The 23,801-nt window shown below is 61.7% G+C and overlaps 4 protein-coding genes across 4 annotated transcripts in view; 1 reads left to right on the top strand and 3 right to left on the bottom strand.

Moving 5' to 3' along the window:
- Window positions 1–798: 798 nt before the first annotated feature.
- ARHGAP35 (Rho GTPase activating protein 35) lies at window positions 799–11,862 on the top strand (the record flags this gene model as incomplete). Its single annotated transcript, XM_080361623.1, is given in 11 exon segments — window positions 799–882; window positions 1,955–2,122; window positions 2,124–2,471; window positions 2,474–2,591; window positions 2,594–5,754; window positions 7,616–7,763; window positions 8,678–8,755; window positions 9,479–9,610; window positions 9,867–9,972; window positions 11,570–11,800; window positions 11,802–11,862. Coding segments are annotated over 11 exon segments (4,635 nt in total).
- A 5,211-nt stretch (window positions 11,863–17,073) lies between these two features.
- On the bottom strand, window positions 17,074–19,389 carry TMEM160 (transmembrane protein 160; the record flags this gene model as incomplete). Its single annotated transcript, XM_080361622.1, is given in 7 exon segments — window positions 17,074–17,263; window positions 17,265–17,372; window positions 18,068–18,159; window positions 18,440–18,651; window positions 18,912–19,033; window positions 19,143–19,211; window positions 19,375–19,389. Coding segments are annotated over 7 exon segments (732 nt in total). The 3' UTR covers window positions 17,074–17,149.
- TBCB (tubulin folding cofactor B) lies at window positions 18,946–22,757 on the bottom strand (the record flags this gene model as incomplete). The annotated part of the gene is given in 8 exon segments (XM_080361621.1): window positions 18,946–19,661; window positions 19,745–19,761; window positions 19,764–19,819; window positions 19,915–20,097; window positions 20,743–20,840; window positions 21,272–21,345; window positions 21,347–21,382; window positions 22,572–22,757. Coding segments are annotated over 8 exon segments (768 nt in total), but the record flags the coding sequence as incomplete, so codon positions are not given.
- A 1,006-nt stretch (window positions 22,758–23,763) lies between these two features.
- Window positions 23,764–23,801, bottom strand: part of LOC308051259 (mitogen-activated protein kinase kinase kinase kinase 1-like) — a gene marked incomplete at both ends in the record, with an annotated part of 10,219 nt that continues 10,181 nt past the window's right edge. Inside the window, 1 exon segment of the mRNA XM_080361620.1 lies at window positions 23,764–23,769. Coding sequence (XP_080217746.1) covers window positions 23,764–23,769 — 6 coding nt within the window.

Here is a 23,801-nt window from a genome sequence, read left to right as displayed (position 1 = left end):
TGAACATCTCTGGTTGCGTTTGGGTTGGTTGAACATCCCATTCCCACCACCGAGACGTCCCCAGTTGGTTGAACATCTCCAGTTGGGTTTGGGTGGTTGAACATCTCCAGTTGGGTTTGGTTGGTTGATCATCTCCGGTTGGGTTTGGGTGGTTGATCATCTCCAGTTGGGTTTGGATTGGTTGAACATCTCCAGTTGGGTTTGGGTTGGTTGATCGTCTCCAGTTGGGTTTGGGTTGGTTGATCGTCTCCAGTTGGGTTTGGGTTGGTTGATCATCTCTGGTTGGGTTTGGGTGGTTGATCATCTCCAGTTGGGTTTGAGTTGATTGAACATCTCCAGTTGGGTTTGGGTTGGTTGATCATCTCCGGTTGGGTTTGGGTTGGTTGAACATCTCCGGTTGGGTTTGGGTGGTTGAACCTCTCCAGTTGGGTTTGGGTGGTTGAACCTCTCCAGTTGGGTTTGGGTTGGTTGAACCTCTCCAGTTGGGTTTGGGTTGGTTGATCATCTCCAGTTGGGTTTGGGTTGGTTGATCATCTCCAGTTGGGTTTGAGGCTGTTGGGTTGAACATCTCTGTGGTTGTTGGTGGCAAAGCCAAGAGCTCGACCCAATGAGGACGTGACCCAATGAGAACTCAACCCAATGAGGGCTCAACCCAATGATAATTTGACCCAACCAGAGCTTGACCAATGAGAACTTGACCCAACCAGAGCTCAACCCAATGGGAACTTGACCCAGCCAGGGCTTGACCCAGTGAGAGCTCAACCCAACAAGAACTTGACCCAATTAGGGCTCAACCCAATGAGAACTCGACCCAACGAGGGCTCAACCAATGAGAGCTCAACCCAACAAGGGCTCAACCAACAAGAACTTGGGTTCAACCCAGTGAGAACTTGACCGAACAAGAGTTCAACCCAACAATAATTTGACCCAATGAGAGCTCAACCCAACAAAAACTTCACCCAATGAGGGCTCAACCCAGTGATAATTTGACCCAATGAGAACTCGACCCAACAAGAACTGACCTCAACGACTCAACTTTTACCCGCGGGGGAGGACGAGGATCCCGCCGGTCGTTAACCCCAAATAACAAACAAACTGTTAATCCCGGGAGCCGCGTGGGGTTGTTTTGAAGCCTGTTTTCTATCATTTTGGGGTCAAAACGCCCGATTTCTCAAGTTCTGGGGTGGAAACACAGCCGGTCACAAGTTCCACGATTCCCTCCGTTCCACCTCGAAAAAACGCTGGAAAACGACCCGAGTTAAGACGTTAATTCCGCCCCAAACTAATCCCAAACTGCTACGAAATCCTATGAGTTCCTGCGGAAAATGAAGCGGGTTTTAGTTCGAGTGGTGGCGCTCGGGATCATCCCTAAACCAGCGCTCGGGATCATCCATGAACCGGCGCTCGGGATCATCCCAAACTGGCGCTCAGGATCAGCCCCGAACCGGCGCTCGGGCGCCTCTCGGAGCTTTGGTCACATAGTTTTGCCTCTTTCCTTTCTATTTTCCAAACGTTCAACCCCGTTTGCCCACACGGTGACCCCATAGAAGCGTTAAGCCGGTGCTAAGCTCGGTATTAAATCCAAAGCGAAGGGAGAACGGGGCCGTTTGTGTTATTGGGTTGTTTCCGCGCCCGGGAAGCGAATCCTTCGGGGACCTCGGTGTTGGGTTCGTGGTTTGTGGGCGACGGGGAAAACGGGCAGAATCGGGTCAAATTTTGGCCTTTACGCCCATTTTGGGCGTTAAGCCGGCGCTAAACTCGGTATTAAATCCAAAGCAAAGGGGGAACGGGGTGGTTTGTGCTATTGGGTTGTTTCCGCGCCCGGGAAGCGAATCCTTCGGGGACCCCGGTGCTGGGTTTGTGGATGACGGGGAAACGGGTGGAAAAGGGGCGGAATGGGGTGGGATTTTGGCGTTTCGGAGCTGACGCTGGTTCCCGTCTGTGCCGCCCCCAGGTGGAGACGCCGCCCGCCCGCCCGCGGGCCCCCGCGCCAACTGAAGAGCCGCCGGCACAACATGGGCGCCGGTGGCGCCGCCGCCGCGGCGTGAGCGCCGCCACCGCCCCGCCGCGCCGCCAACCTCTCTGGATCGACCGGGCGGGCCAGGATGTGCGGGCGATGATGACTGGCGAGGAAGCAAGATGTCCGCGTGCCCACCTACAACGTCAGCGTGGTGGGTCTGTCCGGCACCGAGAAAGACAAAGGCCAGTGCGGGGTGGGCAAATCCTGCCTGTGCAACCGCTTCGTGCGGCCCGGCGCCGACCAGTTCCACCTGGACCACACGTCGGTGCTCAGCACCAGCGACTTCGGGGGGCGCGTGGTCAACAACGACCACTTTCTGTACTGGGGGGAGGTGGTGCGGGCGCTGGAGGACGGCGGCGAGTGCCGCGCGCAGGTGGTGGAGCAGACGGAGTTCATCGACGACCAGACGTTCCAGCCGCACCGCAGCACGGCGCTGCAGCCCTACATCAAGCGCGCGCGGCCGCCACCAAGCTGGCGTCGGCCGAGAAGCTCATGTACTTCTGCACGGACCAGCTGGGGCTGGAGCAGGACTTTGAGCAGAAGCAGATGCCCGAGGGGAAGCTGCTGGTGGACGGTTCCTGCTGTGCGTGGACGTGAGCCGTGGCATGAACAGGAACTTCGACGAGCAGCTCAAGTTCGTGTCCAACCTCTACAACCAGCTGGCCAAGACCAAGAAGCCCGTGGTGGTGGTGCTGACCAAGTGCGACGAGGGCGTGGAGCGCTACATCCGCGACGCGCACGCCTTCGCGCTCAGCAAGAAGAACCTGCAGGTGGTGGAGACGTCGGCCCGCTCCAACGTCAACGTGGACCTGGCGTTCAGCACCCTGGTGCAGCTCATCGACAAGAGCCGCGGCAAGACCAAGATCATCCCGTACTTCGAGGCGCTGAAGCAGCAGAGCCAGCAGATCGCCGCCGCCAAGGACAAGTACGAGTGGCTGGTGGGGCGCATCGTCAAGAACCACAACGAGCCGTGGGCCGCCGTGAGCCGCAAGATGCAGAACGCGCCCGAGTACCAGGACTACGTGTACCTGGAGGGGACGCCCAAGGCCAAGAAGCTCTTCCTGCAGCACGTGCAGCGCCTCAAGCACGAGCACGTGGAGCGGCGCCGCAAGGCGTTCCTGGCGGCGCTGCCGCAGGCGCTGGACGCGCTGCTCCCCGAGCTGGACGAGATCGAGCCCCTGAGCTGCTCCAAGGCGCGCAAGCTCCTGGAGACCAAGGCGGACTTCCCCAAGTGGTTCGTGGTGCTGGACGAGACGCCCTGGGACGCCACGGGCCACGTGGACGACGTGGACGACGAGCGCGTCCCCTTCGACCTGCTGGAGACGCCGGCGGCCGAGCAGATCTACGAGGCGCACCGGGAGAAGCTGCGCGACGAGCGGAAGCGCGCCGAGATGCGGCGGGCCTTCAAGGAGAACCTGGAGACGTCGCCGTTCGTCACGCCGGGGAAGCCCTGGGAGGAGGCGCGGAGCTTCATCATGAGCGAGGACTTCTACCTGTGGCTGGACGAGGCGGTTTACATGGACATTTACGGCAAGCACCAAAAGCAGCTCATCGAGAAGGCCAAGGAGGAGTTCCAGGAGCTGCTCCTGGAGTACTCGGAGCTGTTCTACGAGCTGGAGCTGGACGCCAAGCCCAGCAAGGAGAAGATGGGGGTGATCCAGGAGGTGCTGGGCGAGGAGCAGCGCTTCAAGGCGCTGCAGAAGCTGCAGGCCGAGCGCGACGCGCTGATCCTCAAGCACATCCACTTCGTGTACCACCCCACCAAGGAGACGTGTCCCAGCTGCCCGCTCTGCGTGGACTCGCGCGTGGAGCAGCTGCTGGGCTCCCGCTTCACCCGCGCGCCCAGGACGCAGCCGGAGCCCGGCGTGGACCGGCTCAACCTGGTGATCCTGGGCAAGGACGGGCTGGCGCGCGAGCTGGCCAACGAGATCCGCGCGCTCTGCACCAGCGACGACCGCTACGTCATCGAGGGCAAGGTGTACGAGCTGGCGCTGCGGCCCATCGAGGGCAACGTGCGCCTGCCCGTCAACGCCTTCCAGACGCCCACCTTCCAGCCCCACGGCTGCCTCTGCCTCTACAACTCCAAGGAGTCGCTGTCCTACGTGGTGGAGAGCATCGAGAAGAGCCGCGAGTCCACGCTGGGCCGGCGCGACGGCCACCCGGGCAACCTGCCGCTCACGCTCATCCTGGTGAACAAGCGCGGGGACGCGGGCGGCGAGACGCTGCACGCGCTGATCCAGCAGGGCCAGCAGATCGCCAGCAAGCTGCAGTGCGTCTTCCTCGACCCCGGCATCGGCTACGGCCGCAACATCAACGAGAAGCAGATCGGGCAGGTGCTCAAGGGCCTCCTGGACTCCAAGCGCAACCTCAACCTGCTCGGCGACCGCAAGGAGCCGGCGGACGCCGACCTGCGCGTCGTCATGTGCCTCATGTGCGGGGACCCGTTCGGCGCCGACGACGTGCTGGGGCCCGTGCTGCAGTCGCCCTCGTGCCGCCCCGGCGGCTCCGCCGGCTCCGTGGTGCTGGATTTGGCCGTGGGGCCGCACAAGCGGCGCGTGGAGCTGTCGCTGCTCTCCTACCACGCGTCCTTCGGGCTGCGCAAGTCCCGCCTGGTGCACGGCTACGTGCTGTTCTACTCGGCGCAGCGCCGCGCCTCGCTGGCCACGCTGCGCGCCTTCCTGTGCGAGCTGCAGGACGTGGTGCCCGTGCAGCTCGTGGCGCTGACCGACGGCGCCGCCGCCGCCGACCTCCCGGACAACGACCTGAGCCGCGAGCAGCTGAGCGAGGGCGAGGAGATCGCGCAGGACGTGGACGGGCGCTTCGCCGCGCTGCCCGGCGCTCAGCCGCAGCGCAAGCTGGAGCTGTTCCACGCCTTCCTCAAGGATGCGGCCGAGAAGAAGACGCTGGTGGAGGCGGCGCACATGTACGACGCGGCGGCCGAGGCCTCCGGCGAGGATGCCGCCTTCAACTCGCCGCGCGCCGGCTCGCCGCTCTGCAACTCCAACCTGCCCGACTCCGAGGAGGACGCCGAGCCCCCCGGGTACAGCCCGTTCCGCGACGACCCCAAGGACCATTCCAAGCTCTCCATGGAGCTCGAGGGCAACGACGGCTTGTCCTTCATCTCCGTGGTGAGCGCCTTCGAGAACAAGCTCAACAACAAGGTGCCGCCGCCGGTGAAGCCCAAGCCCCCCGTCCATTTTGAGCTGGGCAAGGCCGATTTGGCGTATCTGGAGCAGGGGCACCGCGACGGGCGCCGCAAGTCGCTGTCGGCGGGCTCGTGGCTCCCCGCCGACTGCTTCGACCCTTCCGACTACGCCGAGCCCATGGACGCGGTGGCGCGGCCGCGCGCCGAGGAGGAGAACATCTACTCGGTGCCGCACGACAGCACCCAGGGCAAGATCATCACCGTGCGCAACATCAACAAGGCGCAGTCCAACGGCGGCGCCAACAACGGCTCGGACAGCGAGATGGACACGGGCTCGTTGGAGCGCGCCCGGCACGGCCGCGCCAAGCCCGGGCTGTACCGCGCGCGCTGCTCGCGCCTCGGCCGCTTCGCCGGCTACCGCGGCAGCGTGGGCGTGGGCAGCGACGACGAGCTGGGGCCCGGCAGGAAGAAGGACGAGGAGCAGAGCGCCCCGTACAAGGGCGACAACGCCGGGGGCCCCTACGAGGTGGCGGACGGGGAGGACCCGCGGCGCAGGAACATCCTGCGCAGCCTCCGCAGGACGACCAAGGTGCCGCTTCCGCCTTTCCGGGGCCGCTTGGCGGGCGTTGACCCGGTGGATGGGGACGGGGAGGTTGGGTTGGTGGGTTGTGCGGCCTTTGCGGCGGCTCCGTCCTCGCCGCGGGCGTTTGGTGGTGTTGGTTGCCAGTTGGTTGGTATTGGGTCCGTTGGGATCGATACTAGTCCGTTGGGATCGATAATAGTCTGTTGAGATGGATAACAGTCCATTGGGATCGGTAACAGTCCGTTGGGATCGATAACAGTCCGTTGGGATCGATAACAGTCTGTTGAGACGGATAACAGTCCGTTGGGATCAATAATAGTCCATTGGGATCAAGAACAGTCCGTTGGGATCAGTAACAGTCCCTTGGGATCAATACTAGTCTGTTGGGATTGATAATAGTCCACTGGGATCAATAATAGTCCGTTGGGATCGATAACAGTCCGTTGGGATCGATAACAGTCCATTCGGATCAATAATAGTCTGTTGGGATCGATAATAATCTATTGGGATTGATAACAGTCTGTTGGGCTAGATAACAGTCCATTCGGATCAATAATAGTCTGTTGGGATTGATAATAATCTATTGGGATCGATAACAGTCCGTTGGGCTAGATAACAGTCTGTTGGGCTAGATAACAGTCCATTCGGATCAATAATAGTCTGTTGGGATCAATAATAGTCTGTTGGGATTGATAATAGTCTACTGGGATCAATAATAGTCTGTTGGGATCGATAATAATCCATTGGGATCAATAATGCATTGGAATCAATAATAATCCATTAGAATAGATAATTCATTGGAATAGGTAATTAACTGGAATCATTAATAATCCACTGGAACAGATAATTTGTTGGAATAAGTAATTAACCAGAATCATTAATAATGTGTTGGAATAGATAATTAATTGGAATAGGTAATTAGCTGGAATCACTAACAATCCATGGGAATCAATCCATCAGAATAGCTGATTCGTCGGAATCAATAACGACAGATTTTTTATCTGTTTCAATTAACGATTATTAATTCAAACAGTTCTAATGGAGTCCAGTGGATTCTTGTCTGTTCCAGTGGATCATTGTTCAACAATCTGCATTGAAAACCCCTTATTAGTGAAAAATTCGGATTGAAATTTGGGTTGGAACAGCCATTACCTGTGTGTGGGGCTGTGACTGCGGCCGGGGACATGCCGGCTGTTGTTCTGGCGGTGTTGGTGACTCTACCTGTTCTCCTATGCCCGGGGCCGTGGACGCACCGGCTGTTGTTTTGGTGACTGGCCGTTCTCCTGTGTCCGGGGCCGTGGACGCACCGGCTGTTGTTCAGGGGTATTGGTGACTCTACCTGTTCTCCTGTGCCTGGTACTGAGGACACGCCGGCTGTTGTTTGGGAGTATTGGTGACTCAACCTGTTCTCCTGTGCCTGGTGCCATGGATGCACCAGCTGTTGTTCTGGGGTGGTTCCGGTGACTCTGGCTGTTCTGTGCCCGGTGCCGCAGACATACCGGCTGTTGTTTGGGGGTATTGGTGACTCTACCTGTTCTCTGTGCCCGGTGCCGTGGCCGCGCCGGCTGTTGTTCTGGGGCGGTTTCGGTGACTCTGGCCGTTCTTCTGTGCCCGGTGCCGTGGACGTGCCGGCTGTTGTTCTCTGTGGTTCCGGTGACTCTGGCTGTTCTGTGCCCGGTGCTGTGGCCGCGCCGGCTGTTGTTCTGGGCGGTTCCGGTGACTCTGGCTGTTCTGTGCCCGGTGCCGTGGCCGCGCCGGCTGTTGTTCTAGGCGGTTCCGGTGACTCTGGCTGTTCTGTGCCCGGTGCCGTGGCTGCGCCGGCTGTTGTTCCGGGGCAGTTTTGGTGACTCTGGCCGTTCTCCCGCAGAAGCCGAAGGCGCCGAAGCCGCGGGCGCCGCTGCCGAAGGGCCCCTGGGAAAGCAGCTACTTTGGGGTCCCCCTGGGCAGCGTCGTCACCCCCGAGCGGCCCATCCCCCTCTTCATCGAGCGCTGCATCGACTTCATCGAGGCCACAGGTTGGGGCAAAACGCCGCGGGATCGGGAAAATCCCCCGCACGGGGGCCCGGGAACCGCGCGGTTCTGGGAAAGCGGCAAATTCTGCCCCAGAAATTCGGGGGAAGGTGGAAAATTCCGCCCTCGAATTTTCAGGGAAAGTGTCAAATTCTGCCCTGGATTTTCTTGGGAAAATTTCCAGTTCTTCCTGGAAATTTTGGGGTAAAATGTCCAATTCTCCCCTGAAATTTTGGGGTAAAATGTCCAATTCTTCCCTGAAAATTTGGAGTAAAATGGCCAGTTCTCCCCTGAAATTTTGGGGGAAAATGTCCAATTCCTCTCTGGAATTTTGGGGGAAAACGTCCAATTTTTCCCTGAAATTTTAGGGGGAAATGTCAAATTCCTCCCTGGAATTTTGGGGGAAAATGTCCAATTCTCCCCTGGGATTTTTGTGGAAAATGTCCAATTTTCCCCTGGGATTTTGGAGGAAAGTGTCGAATTCCTCCCTGGGATTTTGGAGTAAAATGTCCAATTCCTCCCTGGGATTTTGGGGGAAAAAGTCCAATTTTTCCCTGGGATTTTGGGGGAAAAAGTCCAATTTTTCCCTGAAATTTTGGGGGAAAATGTCCAATTTTTCCCCGAAATTTTTGGGTAAATGTCCAATTCTCCCCTGAAATTTTTGGGGAAAATGTGCAATTCTTCCCTGGGATTTTGGGGGAAAATGTCCAATTCTCCCCTGAAATTTTGGGGGAAAATGTCCAATTTTTCCCTGGGATTTTGGAGGAAAGTGTCGAATTCCTCTCTGGAATTTAGGGGGAAAATGTCCAATTCTCCCCTGGGATTTTGGGGGGAAGTGTTGAATTCCTACCTGGAATTTTGGGGAAGGTCCCGTTCTCGGCGGGATTTTGGGCTGGATCTCCCCGTTGCGTCCCCCCAGGCCTGAGCACCGAGGGCATTTACCGCGTCAGCGGGAACAAGTCGGAGATGGAAAGTCTGCAGCGCCAGTTCGACCAGGGTAACCAGCCCCCCCCCTTGCACCCCAAAACCCCCCGGACACCCCCACCCCATCCCCCAAAACCCTTTGGGGGGGGTTCTCCCAGGTCCCGGCATTTCGGGGTCCCTGGGGGTGCAGTGACCCCCATGTCCCCCCCATGCTCCCCCCCAATGTTTTGGGGTCCCCTGGGGGGTACGACCCCCTTTGTCCCATCTTGGGGCCTGTGGGGGTGCTGTGACCCCCATGTCCCAGCATTTCAGGGTCCCCGGGGGGGAATGTGACCCCCATTGTCCCATCCTGGGGGTCCCAGGGGGATGTGACCCCCATGTCCTGGCATTTTGGGGTCCATGAGGGTCCCTGAGGTGCTGTGACCTCCATGTCCCAGCATTTCGGGGTCCGTGGGGGTGCTGTGACCCCCATGTCCTCCCAGACCCCCATGTCCCCCATTGGTGTTTTGGGGTCCCTGGGTGGATGTGCCCCCCATGTCCCAGCATTTCGGGGTCCCTGGGGTGCAGTGACCCCCATGTCCCAGCATTTCAGGGTCCCTGGGGGTGCAGTGACCCCCATGTCCTCCCATGTCCCCCCAGACCCCCATGTCCCCCCTTGGTGTTTTGGGGTCCCTGGGTGGATGTGACCCCTATGTCCCAGCATTTCGGGGTCCCTGGGGGTGCAGTGACCCCCATGTCCCAGCATTTCGGGGTCCCTGGGGTGCAGTGACCCCCATGTCCCCCCGTGTCCCCCCAGACCACGGTCTGGACCTGGCGGAGAAGGATTTCACGGTGAACACGGTGGCGGGCGCCATGAAGAGCTTCTTCTCGGAGCTGCCGGAGCCGCTCGTCCCCTACGCCATGCAGGTGGAGCTGGTGGAGGCCCACAGTGAGTCTCGTTAACCTCGTTAGCAGCCCCCCCTCAATTAACACCCCCTGAGCTCATTAGTGCGCTCACCTCATCAATCCACCCCTTAAAACCCCATTGATGGCGCGTCGTGGTGAAAATTCGCCTCCATTTTTAGTGCCGTCCCGGGTGGGTTTTTGGGGTCACCCAAATGTGTGAGGCCCCAAAACTCCCCCAAAAATAAACCGGGGGGGTCATGGTGAGTGTTTCTCCCCCCAAAATCCGCTTTTCCCCCCAGAAATCAACGACCGGGAGCAGAAGCTCCACGCGCTGAAGGACGTGCTCAAGAAGTTCCCCAAGGAAAACTACGAGGTCTTCAAATACGTCATCGCCCACCTCAACAAGTGCGTGGGGATGGGGGTTCAGTGGGGGGAGACGGGGGGGGCAAAGATGGCGGCGCCAGAGTCGCCTCAGGGTCCAGATGGCGCCAGAATCGCCTCAAAAAATGGCGCCAGAATCACTTCAAGTTTAAAAATGGCGCCAGAATCACCTCAGGGCTCAAAATGGCACCAGAATCGCCTCAAAAAATGGCGCCAGAATCACCTCAGGGCTCAAAATGGCACCAGAATCGCCTCAAAAAATGGCGCCAGAATCACCTCAGGTTTAAAAATGGCACCAGAATCACCTCAGGGCTTAAAATGGCACCAGAATCACCTCAAAAAATGGCGCCAGAATCAGCTCAGGGTCAAAATGGCGCCAGAATCAGCTCAGGATGAAAATGTCAGTAAAATCACCTCAGGCTCAAAGTGGCCCCAGAATCACCTCAGGGTCAAAATGGCACCAAAATCACCTCAAAAAAAGGCGCCAAATTCACCTCAGGGTCAAAATGGCGTCAAAATCACCTCAGGGTCCAAATGGCGCCAGAATCGCCTCAAAAAATGGCGCCACAATCACTTCACGTTTAAAAATGGTGCCAGAATCACCTCAGGGCTCAAAATGGCACCAGAACCACCTCAAAAAATGGTGCCAGAATCACCTTGAGGCCCAAATGTCACTAAAATCACCTCAGGGCTCAAAATGGTGCCAGAATCACCTCAAAAAATGGCGCCAAACTCACCTCAGGGCCAAAATGTCACTAAAGTCACCTCAATGTTAAAATGGCACCAGAATCACCTCAGGGCTCAAATGTCATTAAATCACCTCAGGCTCAAAGTGGCCCCAGAATCACCTCAGGGTCAAAATGGCACCAAAATCACCTCAAAAAAAGGCGCCAAATTCACCTCAGGGTCAAAATGGTGTCAAAATCACCTCAGGGTCCAAATGGCGCCAGAATCACCTCAAAAAATGGTGCCAGAATCCCCTCAGGGCTGAAAATGGCGCCAGATCACCTCAGGGTCAAAATGGCACCAAAATCGCCTCAAAAAATGGTGCCAAAATCACCTCAGGGTCCAAATGGCGCCAGAATCACCTCAGGATCAAAATGTCACTAAAATCACCTCAATGTTAAAACGGCACCAGAATCACCTCAGGGCTCAAATGTCATTAAATCACCTCAGGGCTCAAAATGGCGCCAGAATCACCTCAAAAAAAGGCACCAAACTCACCTCAGGGCTCAAAATGGCGCCAAAACCACCCCCAAAAAAAGGCGCCAAACTCACCTCAGGGCTCAAAATGGCGCCAGAATCACCTCAAAAAAAGGCGCCAAAGTCACCTCAGGGCTCAAAATGGCGCCAAAATCACCTCAAAAAAAGGCGCCAAAATCACCTCAAAAAAAGGCGCCAAACTCGCCTCAGGGCTCAAAATGGCGCCAAAATCACCCCCAAAAAGGGCGCCAAACTCACCTCAGGGCTCAAAATGGCGCCAAAATCACCTCAAAAAAAGGTGCCAAACTCACCTCAGGGCTCAAAATGGCGCCAAAATCACCCCCAAAAATGGCGCCAGCCTCAGGTCAGGGCCCCGAGCTGCCGGGCCCTGCCGGAGCCGCGTCCCCTCTGTCCGCAGGGTCAGCCACAACCACCGCGTGAACCTGATGACGAGCGAGAACCTGTCCATCTGCTTCTGGCCCACGCTGATGCGCCCCGACTTCAGCACCATGGACGCGCTGACGGCCACGCGCACCTACCAGACAATCATCGAACTCTTCATCCACCAGTGCCCCTTCTTTTTCTACAACCGGCCCCTCCTGGACCCCCCCGGCCCCGCCGCCCCGTTCGCGCCGCCCTCGCCGCCCCGGACCCCCCCCGCCGTCGCCGCACTCGCCGGTGCAGCCGCTGCTGGAGCAGCACTCGCTGTGACGCGGCCACGAGCCCGCGGAAACGCTACGAACCGGCGCGCGGCCCGGCCCGGGGCGCCCAAAGCGGGGGAGGGGCGGTTGGTGGGGGTGGGGGAGGGGGGTGGTGGCGCTTCGGACGCTTCTCCGGGCGCCCACGGGTGTTTTGGTGCCGCCGGAGCCCCTGAGGTGCGGTTGGGGGGGTCTTGTGGAGCTGCTCGCGGTGGCCACGGCGCCGCCAACGGGGTTCAACAGAGCGTGAGGATCGTCCAACGTGGCCCAACAGGCTTGAGGATCATCCAACATGGTCCAACAGAGCTTGAGGATCATCCAACAGAGCTTGAGGATCGTCCAACAGAGCGTGAGGATCGTCCAACGTGGCCCAACAGGCTTGAGGATCATCCAACATGGCCCAACAGAGCTTGAGGATCATCCAACAGAGCTTGAGGATCGTCCAACAGAGCTTGAGGATCGTCCAACACGGTTCCATGAAGCTTTAGGATCGTCCAACATGGCCCAACAGAGCTTGAGGATCATCCAACAGAGCTTGAGGATCATCCAACATGGCCCAACAGAGCTCGAGGATCATCCAACAGAGCCCGAGGATCATCCAACATGGCCCAGCAGAGCTTGAGGATCATCCAACAAAGCTTGAGGATCGTCCAACATGGCCCAACAAAGCTTGAGGATTGTCCAACGTGGCCCAACAAAGCTTGAGGATCATCCAACGGAGTTTGAGGATCATCCAACACGGTTCCATGAAGCTTGAGGATCATCCAACATGGCCCAACGGAGCTTGAGGTTCATCCAGCAAAGCTTGAGGATCGTCCAATGTGGCCCAACAGAGCTTGAGGATCATCTGATGGCCCAACAAAGCTTGAGGTTCATCCAACAAAGCTTGAGGATCATCCAACGGAGCTTGAGGATCATCCAATGGGGTCCATCAGAGCTTGAGGATCATCTAACGTGGCCCAACAAAGCTTGAGGATCATCCAACGTGGCCCAACCAAGCTTGACAATTGTCCACCATGGTCTGAGATGCCCCAAGGCCCGTCCAACGTGACCCAACGTGGCGTGATGCTCGTTCACCGCGGCCCCGCGTCGCTCCAGGTTTATCCAACGCGGTCCAACGGTCACTCAAGGCCCATCCAACGGGACCCAACAGCTCTTGAGGCCCATCCAACGGGACCCAACGGCTCTTGAGGCTCATCCAACGGGACCCAACGGCTCTTGAGGCTCATCCAACGGGACCCAACGGCTCTTGAGCTTCATCCAACGGGACCCAACGGCTCTTGAGGCTCATCCAATGGGACCCAACGGCTCTTGAGGCCCATCCAACGGGACCCAACGGCTCTTGAGGTTCATCCAACGGGACCCAACGGCTCTTGAGGTTCATCCAACGGGACCCAACGGCTCTTGAGGCTCATCCAACGGGACCCAACGGCTCTTGAGCTTCATCCAACGGGACCCAACGGCTCTTGAGGCTCATCCAATGGGACCCAACGGCTCTTGAGGTTCATCCAACGGGACCCAACGGCTCTTGAGGTTCATCCAACGGGACCCAACGGCTCTTGAGGTTCGTCCAACTTGGGTCGTGGCTCATCCAATGTGGTCCAGTGTCCCTCAAGGCCCCTCCAACATGGTCCAACGTGGCTCAAGGTTCATCCAATGTGGTCCAATGTCCCTCAAGGCCCGTCCACCATGGTCAACGTGGGTCGTAGCTCATCCAATGGGGCTCGAGGCCCGTCCGAAGTCTTGATGCTCAGCCAATCGCGGCCCCCGACTCGCTGGCCCCCCCAGGACTTGCCCGACGTGTCCCCAACGTCCACCCGACGTCACCGACGTGTCTCCACGATCCACCCGATGTCACCGACGTGTCCCCCAGGTCTACTTGATGTCACCAACGTGTCCCCAGGGTCCACCCAACGTGTCCCCAACGTCCACCCGATGTCACCGACGTGTCCCCAGGGTCCACCCAACGTGTCCCCAATGTCCACTCGACGTCACTGACATGTCCCCAGGGTCCATCCAACGTGTCCCCAACGTCCACCTGACGTCACCGACGTGTCCCCAGGGTCCACCCAACGTGTCCCCAACGTCCACCTGACGTCACCGACGTGTCCCCAGGGTCCACCCAACGTGTCCCCAACATCCACCCGATGTCACCGACGTGTCCCCAGGGTCCACCCGATGTCACCAACTTGTCCCCCAGGTCTACTTGACGTCACCAACGTGTCCCCAGGATCTACCCAACGTGTCCCCAAAGTGCATCTGATGTCACCGACGTGTCCCCAAGGTCCACCCGATGTCACCGGTGTGTCCCCAGGATCCATCCAATGTGTCCCCAAGGTCCACCCGATGTCACCGGTGTGTCCCCAGGATCCACCCGATGTCACCAACGTGTCCCCAGGATCCACTTTGACGTCACCACCGTGTCCCAAATGTCCACCCGTTGTCACCCACGTGTCCCCAGGATCCACCCAACGTCACCAACGTGTCCCCAACGTGTCCCCGACGTCCCCGCCCCTCCCCCATTTCCCACGCAGCACTTACCGGCGGGGGAGGGGTGGCCCCTCCCCCCACCCCCTTTTTTTGAGCCAGATTTGGGGTTTTTTGGTCCATTTTGGGGCCAAAAAGGTGGAATTTGGGCTGGACTTGCCCGGACGCCTGGGTCCTCCCGGACGCCTGGGTCCTCCCGGATGCCTGGGTCCCCCCGCCCCCTGGCTCCCAGTCCCGGGGTGGTTTTAAACTGGATTTTCATGGTACCAACTGGGAGCGGCCCCTCCCCCCTCCCGGGTCTCTTCGCACTTTAAAACGCCCCAAAACTTCCCCTCCCCCCAGGGACAAAAACCCCCCAAACCGCCCCAAAACCACCCGCCCTCCCCCCCAGGGCCAGGACCCCAAAAAACCCCAAAAAAGGGCTTTTTCCCCCCAATTTCACGCTTGAAAACGAACCCCGGGGTTTGGGGGCATTTCTGGGGTAAAAACCGGCAAAATCGGGCAAAACAGAACCGGAAGAGGCCCCTCAAAATGGGGCAAAACGCAGCGTTTTCACCATTTCCGCAGCCTCCGCCAGTTTGGGCCAAAAAGCCCCGATTTGGGGACTTTTATTCAGCCCGTTCCTGTGGATTTTGGGTTTTCCAAACCCCAATTTTGGGGGCAAAACTGCAAAACTCATCATTTTTCAACCACCACCTCAATTCTTTCAATAAACCCCCAAATTATTCCCCCAATTTAATAAAAAACACCAAAACCCCCCCCCAAAAAAAAACCCCCTCAAATCCCAAATGGATGTTTCCGCCCCAAAAAAGCGGCGTTTTGGGGTTTTTTGGGCGCGACATCACCGTCGATTTTCCCATTTTTTGGTATTTTTAGGGTTTAACAAAAACTCCGCCCGTAGTGATTAAAAAAAAACCCTTTTTCCGCTTTTTTTGAGGCCGTTTTGAGCAATTTGTGGAATTTCGGGGCGTTTAGTGCATGAACAAAAAGTGACATTTTCAGGCCCGGCCGGGCCCGTTTTTGCTGGAAATGAGGAAAAAAACGGCGGAAAAGAAGAAAAAAACAACAAAAAAACCACAAAAAAACCACAATAATAATAAATTCTGCGTCGCCGTCGTTTTTTGGGGAGAAAAACCGCGATTTGGGGGGCGGGAAACTGGGATATTTTGAGGTGAATCTGCAGGAATTTGGGTCAAAATTGAACAGCCGTTTTCGGGGCGTTTTGGGAACAAATTGACGGATTTTGAGGTTTTTGCACCATTTTTATTTCCCAACACAAAGGGGCCGAAAACGCCCCCAAAATGCTCATTTTTTACATGTTTTTGCCCAAAATGCCCGTTTTTTGTAGCAGGAATTGGGGGGGGGGGGGGTTAGTGGATAAATACAAAGTGGCCAAAACAGGGGGGTTTGTGGGAAAAATAGCGTCCGGGGGGGGTTTAATTTGGTTTAATCCACCGGGGGGGGCAGGTTTAATCCCCTTAATTGGGGGGGGGGGGGGTGTTCAATTTGGGGAGGGTTCATTTTATTTGGGGGGGGGAGTTCTTATTTACTCTTGTGTTGGGTCTATTATTGGGGAGGGTATTTTGGGGGGGGGTATTTTTTAGGGGGTTTATTTTGAGGGGGGGGGTTATTCATTTTGGGGGGGCTGATTAGTTTTGGGGGGGGTTATTTCTGGGGGGTGGGTTTATATTTGGAGGAAAGGGGGGGTCTATTTATATTGGAGTGGATTTATTTTGGGGAGGGGGGGTATCATTATTCCGGGGGGGGCTCCCCGGTCCCCACCTCAACCTCCAGCCACTCCATGTATTATTTGGGGGGGGGGGGGAGTGTTTATTTTGGCGGGGGGGGGTGGGGGGGGGCGGTGTCATTATTCCTGGGGGGTCTCCTCGGGCGCCACCTCGACCTCCAGCCACCCCATGTATTTATTTTGGGGGGGGTGTCTATTGGGGAAGGGGGGGGGTGTATTATCCGGGGGGGGGCTCCTCGGGCGCCCCATGTATTTATGGGGGGGAAGGTGGGTATTCGGGGGGGGGGGGGGGGCAGTTTAGGGGGATGGAGGGGGGGTGGTTTGGGAGGGGGCTCCTCGGGTGCCACCTCAACCTCCAGCTGCCCCGTGTATTTATCGGGGGGGTGTCATAATTCCGGGGGGGGGGGGTCATAATTCCGGGGAGGGGGCTCCTCGGGTGCCACCTCGACCTTCAGCCACACCACGTATTTATGGGGGGGGGAAAGTGGGGTATCTGGGGGGGGTTTTTGGGGGGGGTCATAACTCCGGGGGGGGCTCGTCGGGCGCCACCTCGACACATAAATACACAGGGGGGGAGGGAAAGGGGGGTATCTGGGGGGGTGTTATTGGGGCGGGGGGTTTTGGAGGGGGTATCTGGGGGGTGTTATTGGGGTGGGGGGTTTAGGAGGGGGTATCTGGGGGGTGTTATTGGGGTGGGGGGTTTAGGGGGGGGTATCTGGGGGGTGTTATTGGGGTGGGGGGTTTGGGGGGGGTTATTGGGGGGTCATAGCTCCGGGGGGGGCTCCTCGGGCGCCACCTCCACCTCCAGGCGCCCCGTGTATTTATGTGGGGGGTGAACGGGGGTATCTGGGGGGGGTGTTATTGGGGTGGGGGGGTTTAGGGGGGGGGTCATAGCTCCGGGGGGGGCTCTTCGGGCGCCACCTCGACCTCCCGCCGCCCCCGTGTATTTATGTGGGGGGGGGGGAAGGGGGGGTATCTGAGGGGTGTTATTGGGGTGGGGTGTTTAAGGGAGGGTATCTGGGGGGTGGTTATTGGGGTGGGGGGTTTGGGGGGGGTTACTGGGGGGTCATAGCTCCGGGGGGGGCTCCTCGGGCGCCACCTCGACCTCCAGGCGCCCCACGTAGAGCGCGAGCGCGGCGGCCCAGAGCAGCGGGGGGAGGGCGGCGCCCCCCGGCCGCGCCCAGCGCGCGGGGCAGCGCGAGCAGCAGCGGCCGGCGCAGCCGCAGCAGCGCCCACGAGTACGAGACGGACGCCCAGGACACGCACAGCCCGCCCAGCGCGAAGAAACCCTGCGCCGGAACCGGAACCGCGCCAAGTGAGGGCCCGCCCCCCGGGCGGGGGATGGGGGGGGTGAGGGACCGCCCCCCGAGCGGGGGGATGGGGGGGGGGTGAGGCCCCGCCCCCCCGGAGCGGGGAAAGGGGGGGGGTGAGGGACCGCCCACCGAGCGGGAAGGGGGGGGGGTGGAGGCCCCCGCCCCCTCAGAGCGGGGGATGGGGGGGTGAGGGCCCGCCCCCCGAGCGGGGAAGGGGGGGGGGCGAGGGACCGCCCCCCCGGAGCGGGGATGGGGGGGGGGGGGGTTGAGGAGCAGGAGGGGGTGTGGGGGGGGCTGGGGGGTGAGGAGTGGGGGGGGGGTAGGGGGAGGTTGGGGGTGAGGAGCGGGGGGGTTGAGGAGGGGTGGGGGGGTGGGGGGTGTGAGGAGTGTAGGGGGGTTGGGTTGAGGAGTGGGGGGGGGTAGGGGGAGAGGAGCAGGGAGGGGGGTGAGGAGAGGGTGGGGGGGTGAGGAGCGGGGGGGGGGGGGTGAGGAGTGGGGGAGGTTGGGGGTGGGGGGGTGAGGAGGGGGGTGGGGGGGTGGGGGGGATGAGGAGTTGGGTCCCCGGGGTGTCCCCAGGGGGGGGTGGGTGTCCCGGGGTGTCCCCAGGGGGTGTCCCCAAGGGGGGGGGTGGGTGTCCCCGGGTGTCCCAGGGGGTGTCCCCGGTCCCCACCGTAGGCGGCGTCCCGGCCGGTGTCGCTCTGCACGTGCGCGATGACGCCGACGCCCGTGGCCAGGAGCCCGTTCCGGAACCAGGACAGGAACCCTGGGCGGACGGACAGACGGACGGACACAGCGCGGGGCTCAACGCGGCGGGGAAAAGGAGCCTAAGCCCCGCCTCTTCCGGAAGCCCCCGCTCCTTGGACACGCCCCCAACCCCCCGGGCCCCGCCCCCCCGAATCTCGGGCACGCCCCCCTGGTGCTCGTCCTGACTCCGCCCCCTGCCCCAGCCCCGCCCCCTTCCCCGGCCCCCGCCCCCCGAATCTCGGGCACGCCCCCAGGTGCTCGTCCTGGCCCCGCCCCCGAGTCTCTGGCCCCGCCCTCACCGCTCTCCAGCGCTTTCCGCAGCATCCACGCGTCCGCCCGCTCCAGGTCGGCGGCGCCGAGAGTCGGCGGCGGCGGGGAGGGGTGCGGGACCCGGCCCAGGCTGTACCGGGCCCCCCCCCCCCGCGCCGCCCGCAGCGCCGCCCGCCCCCGCGCCGCCCCACCAGCCCATGGCGGCTCCGCAGGGCCCGCCCCGCCGCGGCGCGCCCCCGCCCTTCCCGCCCCAGCGCCTCATTGGCGGCCGCTGCCGCCGCTCAACGCGACGGGCCGCGTCTATTGGTGGAGCCGCGCGTCGGTCGCCGCCGCCGCGCGGTGATTGGCCGGGGCGCTGCTTCCCTCCCGCCCCCTCGCGGAGCGGAAGGAGCGTCCCTATTGGCTACGCGCAGAGCATGTCGGGCCGCTCCGTGGCGGAAGCGCACGAGACCCACCCCGAGCCTCTCCCCCGCCCCCCCAAACGCCCCCCGCGCACAAAACCGGCCAAAACGTCCTGTTTTCGACTTTAAAACAGCCATTTTATGAGGCGGGAGCGACCCCGCCGGTGCCCCAGACGGGGGGGGCTCCCGGGAGACGGGGCGGGGGCGGCGCTGGCAGCGGCTCTGCGGGAGCGGGGAGCGAACGGTTACCGGGGGTGTTACTGTGGGGTCGCCCGGGAAACGGGGGCGGGGAGGGGGGGAGTGTTATCGGGCCGCCCCGGACACAACTCACCTGCCCGGCCGCTGCTTCCCGGCCCCGCCTCCTGGTCCCCGCCTCCTCCTCGGCGCGCCCGCCCACTGGCTGCGGAACGAAAGAGGCCACGCCCCCTGCACCGGGATGGGGCGTGGCCAGCGCAAGGACCGCCCCAGCGCGGGGGGCGTGTCCAACCCAGGAGGCCCCGCCCCCCGCGAAGGGCAGCGCCCAGCGGGGACCCTGAGGGGGGGATTTGGCGGGGGGGACACACACGATTTGGGGACATTTTGGGGTGAAGGCAGCGCTGGGGGGGGAGGGGACAGAGGCGGGACACACACACACACCCCGAAAAGAAGGGAAAACCACGGCGATTTGGGGCCGTGTCCCCCCCAGCGCCGCACGTGCCCCCCGTGTCCCCCAGCGTCCCCCCCCCCGTCCCCTCACATCTCGTCGTCCAGCCCATCGTCCTCCTCGGGGAAGTCCCCGGGGGTGACGCTCTGGGGTTTGACGAAGGCGCCGTACTTGGGCTGGCACTCGAAGTACCGGCGGCCGCCCACGCTGCGGGGGGACACACAGCTCAGTGGGACCCCCCAAAAAGTGGGGACACTCAGGGACACGTGGGGACAACCTGGGGACCGTACCTCCCGTCGTGCTTTGCACCAGCGGCTCATCGTAGCGCACGCCCACCCAATATCCCGGCTTGAAGTCGGTTTGTCCTGCGGGGGGGGGGACACGACGGTGACACGATGGCGGCGCTTTGTGGGGGTTTGGGGACACAAAGGGGGGGTCGGGGCGCCGTGGGGACACGTACCCACGTACATGATGGTGCCGCGCTTGCCGGGCTGGCCGGGGACGCGGACGAGGCAGCGGGAGCCCACGGGAGCGCGGCGGGCCGTCGCCTCCTCCTGCTGCTGCTCGGCCGCGCGGCGCTGCGCCCCCCCCCCGCGTCGAAGCGGCCCCAAGCCGCGCTGGCGCAGGAACGAGCGCAGGGACTCTGGGGACGGGGACAGCGTGGTGACAACGGGGGGAAACCACACGTGATGATGGGGATGTGGGGGGGGGACAAGGGAGGGGATGGGGACGCAGTGAGAATGTCGCTGTGGGGGACGGGGGACAGCGGCACACCGCGGGGGACAGGGGGGACACAAGGATTGGATGTGGGGTCAGGGGATGGCACCATCAATGAGGGGACAGGGACAGTGTCACCATGGGGACCCAGGATTGTCACCTCAATTAGGAGATGGGGACAGGGACACAGTGGGGACAGGGACAGCGTCACTGTGGGGGACACAGGATTGTCACCTGAATTAGGATGTAGGGTCAGGGACATCACCTCAATGAGGGGACAGGGACAGTGTCACCATGGGGACCCGGGATTGTCACCTCAATTAGGATATGGGGACAATGACACAGTGTCATGATGGGGGACAGGGGATTGTCACCTCAATGAGGGGACAGAGACAGCGTCACCATGAGGGACAGGGGATTGTCAACTCAGTGTGAGGACCAGGGGACATCAGGATTGTCACCTCACTTAGGATATGGGGACAGGGACAGCATCACCATGGGGACAGGGGGGATGTCCCCAGACTGGGGGGGCCCCGGGGGACACGGGTGTCACGGGGGGACACGGTGTCACCTGGTCTCTTGTCGTACTCGCTGTCAGGTATCTCGTACTTGGGCCACCTGGGACAGATCCTCAAAGAGCCCGACGTGGGACCCACTGCGGTCGGTGACCTGGGGGAAATGGGGGAAATGAGGAAAAATGAGGTGGAAATGGGGGGAAAAATGGGGGGGAAATGGGGGGAAAACAGGGGTGAGAAATCCAGAAAAATGGGGGGAAGATGAGGGGAGAAAGAGAAAAATGGGATGGAAAAGCTGAGAAAAATGGGGGTGGAAAAGCAGGAAAAAAATAGGGTGAAAAATGGGAGGAAGAGGGAAAAATGGGATGGAAAAGGCGGGAAAATTGGAGGGAAAAATGGGATGGAAAAGGCAGGAAAATGAGGCAGAAAAGCAGGGAAAATGGGGTGAAGGAGCGGGGAAAACGGGGCGCACGTCCCCAGTGGGAAACGGGACACGGGGTGATGGCTCGGGGGGGATTTGGGGTTGGAAAGGGGCGGATGGGGCGCTCACGTGCAGGCGGCAGCCGTCGCTCACGGGGTAGTTGCCCAGCAGGGGCCTCGTCCTGCTCCAGCCGGCCCAGCGGCTCGTCTGACACCCCGAAAAGCTGCAGGTCCATGAGGGGACGCGGGGATCCCCACCACCAGCTCCAGTTTGCACTGCGGGAGACACCAGTTAGAAACTGGGATCCCACCACCAGCTCCAGTTTGCACTGGGGGAGACACCAGTTAGAACTGGGATCCCACCACCAGCTCCAGTTTGCACTGCGGGAGACACCGGTTAGAACTGGGATACCCATAACCGGCTCCAGTTCGCACTGGGGGGTCACTGGTCCGTACTGGGATCCCCATAACCAGCTCCAGTTCCACTGGGGGGGGTCACCGGTTAGAACTGGGATCCCCATAACCAGCTCCAGTTTGCACTGGGGGGTCACTGGTTAGAACTGGGATCCCCATAACCAGCTCCAGTTTGCACTGGGGGGGTCACCGGTTAGAACTGGGATCCCCATAACCAGCTCCAGTTTGCACTGGGGGGTCACTGGTTAGAACTGGGATCCCCCCACCGGCTCCAGTTCGCACTGGGGGGTCGCTGGTCCGTACTGGGACCCCCCATAACCGGCTCCAGCCCACACTGGTCTGTACTGGGATCCCCCCACCGGCTCCTGTTCACACTGGGGGGTCACTGGCCCATACTGGGATCCCCCCCACCGGCTCCAGTTCTCACTGGGAGGTCACTGGTTAGAACTGGGATCCCCCCGGGCCCGCTCCAGCTCGCACCGGTCGGCACCGGGATCTCCCCGCCGGCTCCAGCTCGCACCGGTCGGTACCGGGATCCCCCCGCCGGCTCCAGCTCGCACCGGCCGGTACCGGGATCCCCCCGCCGGCTCCAGCTCGCACCGGCCGGTACCGGGATCTCCCCGCCGGCTCCAGCTCGCACCCGGCCGGTACCGGGATCCCCCCGCCGGCTCCAGCTCGCACCGGTCGGCACCGGGATCTCCCCGCCGGCTCCAGCTCGCACCGGCCGGTACCGGGATCCCCCCGCCGGCTCCAGCTCGCACCGGTCGGTACCCGGGATCCCCCCCGCCGGCTCCAGCTCGCACCGGCCGGTACCGGCATCCCCCTGCCGGCTCCAGCTCGCACCGGCCGGTACCGGGATCCCCCCGCCGGCTCCAGCTCGCACCGGTCGGCACCGGGATCCCCCCGCCGGCTCCAGCTCGCACCGGTCGGCACCGGCATCCCCCCGCCGGCTCCAGCTCGCACCGGCCGGTACCGGGATCCCCCCGCCGGCTCCCGGGCCCGGTGACGGCGCTGCGGCCGCCGCGGAGGCCCCGCCCGGCATCCCCGGTACCTTGAGCTCCGCGATGGTGAGCCCGGTGCTGTAGCGCTTCTGCGCCCGGAACACGTTGAGGCTGCTGCTCACGGCCAGCGCCACCGAGGCGGGCGCGGAGCCCCCCGCCGAGCAGCGGCCCCCAGCGCGGCCCCAGCAGCGGCCGCCGCCTCCATGTCTGCGGCCCCGCCGCCGCTTCTGGAACCTTCCCCCCGCCCCCCGAGCACTCTCCGCCAATCAGCGCCGCCGGGCCCGCCCAGCGCTCCGCCGGACACCCAATAGCGAAGGGAGCCGCCCCCCGCCCCGTTCCGCCAATAGCGACGCGTTCTGGCTGGCGGGAGGCGGGTTCGCGCAGGCGCCCTCGCGAAGTTTGTCCCCCCGCGGCCGCCGTGGCCGGGCGCCATGGAGACGGACGGGACCTACGAGCCGGGGTTCGTGGGATCCGGTTCTGCCAGGAGTGGTGAGCGGACCGGGACCCCCCCCGGGCTCCCAGTGACCCCCCCGGGCCTCTCCGAACCCCCCCCGGGCCTCTCCGAACCCCCCGGTGTCCCCCATAGGCCCCCCCGGTTCCCATTTCCCCCCCCACCGGGGTCCCCAGTTTCCCCCCATGGGTCCTTCTGACTCCCCATGGCCCCCCCCGGGGTCCCCAATATCTCTCTAGGGTCCCCTATACCCCCCATGACCTCCCCATGGGCCCCCCGGGGGTCCCCAATATCTCTCTAGGGTCCCCTATACCCCCCATGACCCTCCCCATGGGCCCCCCCGGGGTCCCCAATATCTCTCTAGGGTCCCCTATACCCCCCCATAACCCCCCTGGACGCCCTGACCCCCCGCCACGGGTCCCTCCGGTGTCCCCAATATCCCCCATGGCCCCACCCGGCGTCTTCAACGTCCCCCCCATGGGCCCCCCGGGGTCCCCAATGTTCCTCTGGGGTCCCCTGTACCCCCCATGTCCCCCCCATGTCCCCCCCGCGGTGTCCCCAATGTCCCTCTGGGGCCCCCTGTACCCCCCACGACCTCCCCATAGCCCCCCCCGGGGTCCCCAATGTCCCCCCCGCCCAGTGATGTGTCCCCCCCCAGCAACAACATGTTGTACCCCAAGGAGGACAAGGAGAACCGGATCCTGCTCTACGCCGTGAGTGACCCCCCGCACCGGGACCAGTGTCCCCCCGCCCCAGTTTGACACTGGGACCAGTCCCCCCCCCGCCCCAGTTTAGCACTGGACCAGTTCCCCCCCCGCCCCATTGACAC

The sequence above is a fragment of the Nesoenas mayeri genome (genome assembly GCF_963082525.1).
Source record: "Nesoenas mayeri genome assembly, chromosome: 35".
Lineage (NCBI taxonomy): Eukaryota > Metazoa > Chordata > Aves > Columbiformes > Columbidae > Nesoenas > Nesoenas mayeri.
This window is presented reverse-complemented; position numbering and strand designations above follow the sequence as displayed.